We start from the raw sequence: 9542 nt of genomic DNA, 5'->3' as shown, positions 1-9542 counted from the left end.
GGTGTATGTGGCTTAGCCACTTGAGCCACAGGTGTCGAGCCTATTCTCTCAATTATTGAGGAAAACTCATCCTCTCAATTCCATTCAGCTTTACTCTACCTCATCTTCTATACCTTGTTTGAACTCAAATTTACCCACATAGTGACTTTTGACTTGATGGATTTGACCTGTCAACATCAAACAACCTCAATCTCTCTTAGTAGGTCTTATCTTCTGATCCTTCTCACCTCAACCTTGTTCTCTCATCCTCCTCCTCTAGACTTTGACCGACCACATTCTTTTAACCTTATCCTCTTGACTTCAACTTACCTTGTCCTTTCAACTTCAATCAATTTCATTCTCTTGACTTTAACCTTATTTTCTTTACTTTTACTCCATCTTCTGGACCTTTCCTGTTATCTCAATCTCCTTCATTCTCCTTAAGTGGGTGATTAACATTGCCATTTATACAGTCCTCAAAACCAAAACCTTGAGTCATTCAAGATTTATTCATATCTTTATATTACATACATCACATTAGTCATCAAATACTAACAAAGTGATGCAAAAAAATTTCCTGATCCCACTCATTTTTCTTTATCACCACTGCAAATGTTTTATTTCAGGTTCCAATATTGTTCTTCTATGCTATTGCTCCAGAATCCTAACAGGTCTCTTTACCTACAATCCAAACAATCTCCTATTTTCTATCTTGGTTCCCTATTCCCCATCCATTCTACATTTCACTACCAGAGGGATATTTCTAAAATGAAACTCTGACTATACCCAATTCTCCCTCTATGTTATAGAATGTAAATAATTTCTTCTATTTAGCTAATGCTTACACTCATTATTAAAGACTAATTCAAGGGTTGATACCTTCAGGAAACCTCTGATTCTTTTTAGCAAGAAACTGTATGCCTCTACTTAAAGTTCTAGTAGTGGCATTTTATTGGGCATTGTTTTATGTTTATAAGAACCAGTTTCTTGATACCACATTCTAAAGAATGATTAACACATGATAAATATTCACTTCTTTTTCAAATACAAACATTCTCCCACTTCTAAAATGTTAGATTACCACAACTTCCATATTAAAGTAATTGGGATGTTAATTACAACCTTTTAATAGAGTTAAACTGAAAATTGTTAGTTAAATGAAAATTAACTAACTGAAACTATTTAGTTAACTAAAAAAATTGTTCTATTTCCCTCATAGAAATGGAATGTCCTTTTAAATATGGAAGTAAACCTCACTGGGAATCAAGCTGGAGTGAGAGGGGAAGAGGAGAAGGGGAAATGTGCTCCTAATGGATGAAGGGCACATTTACATGTATACCTTTGACTCAATCTGGACAATGACAAAGCATGTAAACAGAACATGTGTATCCTCTAACATTTTGAAATTTTTTTTAAAAAAAAGAAAAAAAGAAATTTAATATTTATTCTAATACCTACCATTTTTAAAACTAGCTGGAGATAGTTTCACTAAACTGAATAGGCTTTTACATTCCTTACCTCCTACCAATATTACCGAGGTCTGCTAATGACATTTTAGGCAATTAAGTATGAAAAGTCCAATTTCCTTCAGTACCAACTTTGATGGTTAATTCTTCTGACATTTCACTTTTGACATTTCTTGATTTTTTTTTTTTTTTTTTTGTGCATGTGTGTGTGAAGGTACATCCTCACTCTTTCAAAGGCATATTTTGGCTTGTGATTGCCTTTCAATTTTGGGGGGTGGGGGGATTTTTGTGAAACTATAGATAAGTCAAAAACTGGTATTATTTTTAAATATGAGTTCCATTGTGGAACCAATGCAGCACAGACAGTTCAAAATATCAACAGTGTTTGGGAAGGATGTGGTTAATGAATGCACAGTATGTCAGTGGTTTGAGAAGATTCATTCTGGTGGTTTTAATCTTGAAAATGAGCCACATGGGCAACCTGACACCAAGGTAGATAATGACAAGCTGAAAGCTATAGTGGAAGCAAATCCAGCTCAACCTATGACTGAATTAGCAGTAAGGTTTGATGTTACTATTCCAACAATATTGGACCGTTTGAAACAAATCAGCAAGGTAAAGAGGCTAGATAGATGAGATCAACTTGCAGCTTCCCTTTCTTTGTGGTCCCAAGATAAAAGTGAACCATTCCTATACTGTATTGTTAAGTGTGATAAAAAATGGATTCTTTTTGATGACTGTAAGCATTCAGTACAATGGTTAGAAAAAAGATGAAGTGCAAGTATCCAGCTGTATCAGGTGCAAAAATAATTGTGGTTTTTGAAATCTGCCATTTGATACTGAAATGCATTCTTAAATAAATGTGGTTATGTTATACATCATTTTAATGTGCATTTCTCAATGTTTTTATGTGTATTACTTGCTGTTTTATATTTATTTTGAACTATGGCATTGATGTTAGACAAAAAGCAAATTCAAGCAATTCTTATTCGAATTCAAAATGGGTCATAAAGCAGTGGAGACAATGTGGGGTAAACCCCCACAAAATTTAAATGAGATGTGCTCTTTTAATTCCAGAACTGAGCGAAAAGACTTGTGAATATTATGTGCTTTTGTCGAGGCCCTAAGCGACCTGGGAAAACATGGTGGGGGCCTGCAAGCCAGGCGTAAAAACCTCTTACAGGTAACCCCGACTGTGCAGTCAAGTCAGCCTGTCAGATAAGGGTTGAAACGGCCCATCTGTCCAGAGGACATGACTCAAAGGTTGATGTGAGTAAAAAGAAAAACTCCATTGTAATGATGTCGAGTAAAATACTCCATCGTAACTGCAGGGTCTCCAAAGCCATAAGAAAACAGTCATGAAGCCAGTTTCTCGGAAATTTAATTGAGTACATAGAAGAGAAAGGTTTTACTCCTCTGTTTATCCTAACCTTTAACTTCAACAATAGAAGTCAGATAATGTATTGTTCTTTTAGATCTTCCAAGAGGAATAGCCTGAGGCTAGCTTAAGATGGCCGTCTTACTTTCCCGGACTTTCTTTCTTTAGGCTAATCTTATGATGGCTATCTCACATTCCTAGACTTTCTTTCTTTTCTATAGTTTAAGATAAGAAATGAGGATGTTAGGATTATCAATTGATGTGGTGTAGTGACTAGCTCCGGATAAAAGGGAGTAGAAAATAAAGACATTTTGCTACATGCCACCTAAGAGTGTGTAGTCGTTTCTTGCTTTTAAACAATTCTAGGAGCGAGCTTGCACCCGCGGCCAAGCCGTCCTTCTCTCCTCGTCCTTCTCTCCTCGCGAGAAAGAACATCACACAACAAGACAACTCACATCAATACATTTGGCCCAGGAACTGCTAATGAATGTTCACTGCAGTAGTGGTTCAAGATATTCTGTAAACGACACAGGAGCCTTAAAAGTGTGGAGCATAGTGGCCAGCCATTCGAAATTGACAATGACCCAAATGAGAGCAATGATTGAAGCTGCTCCTCTGACAACTACATGAGAAATTACCAAAGAAGTCAACATGGATGATTCTATGGTTGTTCAGCATTTGAAGCAAACTGGAAAGGTTTAAGCTCCACATGTAGGTGCCTCATGAGCTGACTGAATATCAGAGTAATCGTCATCTTCAAGTGTTGTCTTCTATTATTCTATATAACAACAATGAACCCCTTGGTGTGCACAGTAGCTCTTGCTTGTAATCTTAACCCTCTGGGAGACCAAGGCACAGGTGGATTGCTTGAGCTCAGGAGTTCCAGACTGAGCAAACTCTAAAAATAGCTGGGCACTGTGGTGGTTCCAGTAGTTCTAGCTACTGGGAAGGCTGAGGCAAGAGGATCACTTGGGCCCAACAGTTTAAGGTTGCTACCAAAGGTGATGAAACAAACAAACAAACAAACAAACGTGAACCTTTTCTCGATGGGATTGTGATGTGACCAAAAATGAATTTCATACAATAATGACCAGTCCAGTGGTTGGACCAACAGGAACCTGTAAAGTACTTCCCAAAGCCAAACCTATGCCAAAAAAAAGGTCATAATCACTATCTGGTGGTCTGCTGCCCGTCTGATCTACTGTAGCCTCCTGAATCCCAGCAAAACCATTACATCTCAGAAGTCTGCTAGGCAAATTGATGAGATGCACCACAAACTGCAACCCCTGCAGCTAGCAACGGGCAACAGAAAGGGCCCAATTGTTCTCCATGAAAACGCCTGACAACACCTGGCACTTCACACAACCAACATTTCAAAACTTGAATGAATTGGGCTACAAAGTTTTACCTCATCTGCCATATTCACCAGATCTCTTGCCAACCAATTACCACCTCTTCAATCATCTTGACGTTTTACAGGGAGCACACTCCCACAACCAGCAGGATGTGGAAAATGTTCCCCAAGAGCTTGTCAAATCCCTAAGCATGGATTTTTATGCACAAATTTATTTCTCATTCATAACAAGGTGTTGAATGTAATGGTTCCTATTTGGGTTAAGAAAGATGTGTTTGAGCCTAGTTACAATGACTTAAAATTCATGGCCCCAAACTGCAATTACTTTTGCACCAACCTAACATTATCTACTACAGTTTCATGAAACCTAGTCAACAGAGTATAGTGGATGTCTACTGCAACTAAGTGGATGGAATAATGAGGATGCTTGTGATTAAGCAGCCAGAATGGTCAATAGAGACAGGCCAATCCTCTTAGATGACAACACTGTTGCACAAACAATACTGCTCCAAGTATAGAAGCTGGATTTGGAGCTTCTTTGTCATCCACTGTCAAGTCAGACTTTGATCAACTGACTACCCCTTCTTCCAGGCTTTGGACCACTTCTTGCAAGAAAAGATATTGAATTCTCAACAAGCTGTGGAAAATGCCTTGGTGATTTCAATGCCAATTGCTCTCCAACTTTTTCTGCTGCTTGTACATATAAGCTACCAGTAAGATGGCAAAACTATGTTAATAGTTTAGGTGCATACTTTCATTAACTGAACTGCTTCTTGCTTGAGATACAATAAACTTCTGATTTGAAATTGAACATTTCAGATTTAATGACCTAATACATATATTACTTGCAAAAAAACCCTACAAATATCAGTTATGTGCCACAATAAAAACTATATAATTCTGAATAAATGAACCAGAATTTTTATGTAAAACTTGGCCTAAATTTGACAATCACGTAATCATAGAGGGTAAGAATCCCAGCTTATTCCTAAATAGCCAAGGTACCTTAGGCAAGCAAGTTAGGCTTTCTGAGACTCAGTTTCCTCACCTCTAAAATAGAGACAGTAGTAATATACAGACCATCTTCAACTTGAAATGGTTTGACCTATAGTTTTTCAACTTTATGATCAGTTTGTTAGGATATTAAATTCACTTTTGTGTTACAATAAGTTTATTAGGACATACCCAACTGTAAGTCAAGGAACATCTGTAAGAGAGTGTGTGTGTATGTTTTTTTTGTTTGTTTGTTTGTTTTCTACAGTTTTTGGCCAAGACTGGGTTTGAACCCACCAGCTCCAGTGTATGGGGTCAGTGCCCTACTCCTTTGAGCCACAGGCACCACCCGTGTGTGTGTGATTTTATACAGGTATATATATGAATGACTACAGTCCTACCACAAAGTAGACACTATAAAAAGATAGCTATCTTTATTTATAACGAAAAATTATTTTCCTTTCTTTTAGTAACAGTTACTAGAAATGTATCAAAAGACTTTATAAAATTACTGAAATTAATATGAAAAAGCTAATTTATAATTGGAGAGATAAAATGATGTGAAATTGTTGACCCATGTTATTTAGTCCCTTCTAAATCCTAAAAGCAACTAAACAGATCATATTTTGTGAGAGAAAGCTAACAATATTACAAATTTTCCAATGAATGAGAAAGATTACTAAATTCTTTACATTTCATGATTTACTTTCATGGGATCATTAATGCTATTTTAAAGACTGAGAAAGAGCACAAAGATTGTATATTAACTTTGAAAATCAAGTTTCAAAGCTTAGTATACAATTCTCCTATACTAGAACACACATAACATGGACACATAACATGTCAAACTCCAATTATAGTTCATAGAGGGTAAGAATCAATAGAGGGTAAGTATAGTTCTTACTTTAATCTTCACAGCATCATATCGGATTTGTGAAAACTCACGAAGACCAAAAGAACCTCCAACAATCAGCAACTAAAACAAAAAAGAAACAAATAAACAAAATAGAAGAGAAGAATTCAGACTCTCTATAGATTACTTATCTAAATAACAGAGACAGATTATATGAAGTCCTATAGATTATATTTCCTGGTTAATCCTATACTTTCTCACTCTTTTTTTCAGAGTATACGTAATATATACTGTCCAGGCAACATCATACACAACATTGCCAAATACCAAAATCAGCACCCCATACCTGAAGCTGACCTTATGATTTAAATAACATCATGTCAAGTATTATATATTATTTGACCCTTACAACAAATCTATCAGATAAGGAAACAAAGCAAAACATTTGACAGATGGAAAAATAAAAGCACAGCCAACATTGCAAGTTGAAGACTGTATGTTAATGTCTTTATTTTAGATGTAAGGAAACTGAGTCTCAGAAAGCCTAACTTGCTTGCCTAAGGACTTGTCCATTGCTAAATTAAATTTGGCTCGAGGCTGCCTATACTCTGAATTCCTCTGCAACCTCAGTAGGTAGAGAAACCAAAAATTGAACTGACCAGACCAGGTCCAAAGAAGGCCAGTGTAACCAATCAAACTATTTTTGAACTTTTTTTTTCTATAAATGCTCATTGCCCATGTTGTAGAGCTCTCTGAACCACTTCTACTTCTGAGAAATGCCTGACTTGTGGATTTCCTTTGCTCAAGTCAAACTTGACAAAACTTATTTTGTTTAAAGTTTTACTTTAACACCATAATCACATAGGGTAAACCCAGAAGTAAAACTCTGGCCTTGTTTCTTCAAGACCAAAATTCTTTGAATTTTATTATTTTGCAAAATAAACTAATTGGAAAGAATTGTTCCTCATTTTCTTACCAACTGATAAAGGAATCTCATGAAATATGCCATACTTCTTTCACTATGTAGATCTCTAAAAAGATCCCCTCAATTGTCATTGCTGCCTTAACATCTCATTCAAAAATCTAACTAGCTTTACTCTCTCACCCTAATGATGCAAAAGTCTATTTGGAAAAAAAAAAAAACTTAAATTCCTACCATCCTCTTTGTATCAATGTATTAATACTAGCAATTAAAGATTAAACATAAAAGGGTGTATAGAACATTATAAAATATAAACTTTTATAATTTTTTTTCCAAAAATTCATGAGACTGCAAATGATAATTTTTAAGTAAAGAACAGCAACAAAACCTTGAAGCTATTAACTTCAAAACCCAGTATATATGACCACATAACAATTTAAAACTTCTATCCCAACAAGGACAATATACAGGGTATCCATAAAGTTCATGTGCAATTCAAAATACTGTGCAATTTTAAATAGCACAGAAACTTTATGGCACCCTGTATATAAGCAACCAATACCTGTGATGTCAATAGGTAAGAATTCTTTGTATAATAACTTGTCTCTTAGTTTCAATGAAAAAAACAAACACACTCCTGGTTTTCCTGCCTCCTTAAGTCTTTTATTTATTCTTCTTTATCTTTCCAATTTCAAAATGTTGGAGGTATGTACGGGTATATGACAGGTATATATATATATATATATACAAATTAACATAAAAGAATAACTCTTGATCCTTACCCCAAACCACTTTTTTTGCTTCACCCTGCTTTAACCAAACTTGACATCTCAGTAAATGTCAATTACTTCCATCTGACTCTTCAAATCATCTTCTTTGGACTCATTTTAAGCTCCTCATTCTTGTATCCAATATGACCCTGAGTTCTGTTACCTCTACTTTCAAAATATATTTTTTTATTTCTGTACTTATTTATTTTTATTTCTTTGCTTTCTTTTGTTGTTATTGTTGTTGAGACAGTTCCACTCTAGGCCCTAAGCAGAGTGCAATGTCATCATAGCTCACTGTAACCTCAGACTCAGGCTGCGGGCATCCTGCTGCCTCATCCTCCAGAAGCCGCTGGGATTACAGGTGTTCTCCATGACACCCAGCTTGGTTTTTCTTTTCTTTTTTTTAGGAGTTGGGGTCTCACTCTCACTTAGGCAAGTCTCTGAACTTCTGAGCTCCAGCAATTCTCCCTCCTCAGCCTCTCACAGTGCTGTGATTACAGGCGTGAGCCACAGTGTCCAGCTTTCTTTTCTTCTTTTTTTATTGTTGGGGTTTCAATGAGGGTACAAAGAACCAGGTACCCCTACTTTCAAAATATTTCTTGAATCTGACAGCTTTCTACTATATCTTCTTCATTATAATACCCTAGTTCAGGACACCATTATCTCTCTCCTGGACTAATGCAATCACAGTGCCCACACATTGCTTAATAAAGAATCTGCCTAGTCTTTGTCCTGGATTCTTGGGAATAAGCTTTGCACTTAGAATTTCCAGAAAGATATTGTGTAGGTGACTTTGCTATTCTGGGAGGGCTCCTGGGATAATGCCTGAGTTTATACTAAGGAGGTGATTATAGTTTGTATATCTGTCCCCTCCAAATATCATTTTTAAATTTGATCCCCAACACTGGAGGTGGGACCTAGCGGGGTGAGGTGTTTGGGTCATGGGGACAGATGCCTCATGATTGGTTTAGTGCCATCCTCATAGTAATGAGTTCTTACTCTCATCTGTTTTCATGAAAAATGACTGCTAAAAAGAACCAAGCACCTCTTTCCCCTCTCTCCTGCTTCCTTCCTCTAGCCATGTGATGGCTGCTCCCCTTTGACTTCTGCCATAAGTGGAAGTACCCTGAAGCCCTTACCAGAAGCAGATGCTGATGCCAGCCTGCAGAACTGTGAGCCAAATAAGCCTCTTTTCCCTCACAGCTATGCAAATGGATTAAGGCTGGAGGAACTCATGGTAGGCCCCTAGGTAGTTTCAAGATAGAGGCCGGCCATGCTGGAAAGCCCAACCACATGACTTGAGTCTTCAAGCTATGTGATATCCACTCAACCTCTAAACCTCAAGGAAAAAGAGGAGAGCTGGAAACTGAGTTTTGTTATGTACCAATGGTTCAATCACTCCAGCCTACATAATGAAACTTCAATAAGAATTTGGGATAAAGTCTGGTTGAACTTCTTAGCCAGTAAACCCATCAGTGTGCTAGGAGGGTGACATGCCTGCTTCCATAAACAAAGGACACAGAAACTCCATATAAAACTCCTGGACCTCACCCTATGGGTCTCTTTGTTTGGCTGTTCCTAATTTGCATCCTTTACAAAAATTGTCAACATAGTATAATAATAAGTACTGTATCCTTCTGAATTCTCTGAGTCTTTTTAGGGAATCACTGCTGAACCTAAAGGGGTAGTGGAATACCTGAATGCATAACCAGGTGGTTAGAAGCATGAGTGGCTGGAGAAACCCAGAGCTTGCACCTGGTATTTGAAGTAAAGGGAGTTTTGTGGAGGACTATGTATAGATAGTATATGGTGGTAGTGCCGGGGGGG

General features: G+C 37.0%; 1 protein-coding gene across 2 annotated transcripts in view; it reads right to left on the bottom strand.

Moving 5' to 3' along the window:
* LOC100955898 (cytochrome c oxidase assembly protein COX16 homolog, mitochondrial) overlaps window positions 1-9542 on the bottom strand; it is a 33833-nt gene that overhangs the window by 17791 nt on the left and 6500 nt on the right. For both annotated transcript variants that reach the window (XM_003797349.3, XM_023517615.1), the window contains exon 2: window positions 6075-6146. In XM_003797349.3, coding sequence (XP_003797397.1) covers window positions 6075-6146 — 72 coding nt within the window. The remainder of the gene's footprint in view (window positions 1-6074; window positions 6147-9542) is intronic.

This window comes from Otolemur garnettii, unplaced genomic scaffold (genome assembly GCF_000181295.1).
Source record: "Otolemur garnettii isolate 467f Iridium unplaced genomic scaffold, OtoGar3 scaffold00115, whole genome shotgun sequence".
In the NCBI taxonomy this organism is placed as follows: domain Eukaryota; kingdom Metazoa; phylum Chordata; class Mammalia; order Primates; family Galagidae; genus Otolemur; species Otolemur garnettii.
The sequence above is the reverse complement of the archived record's forward strand: the minus strand, read 5'-3'. Positions and strand labels throughout refer to the sequence as shown.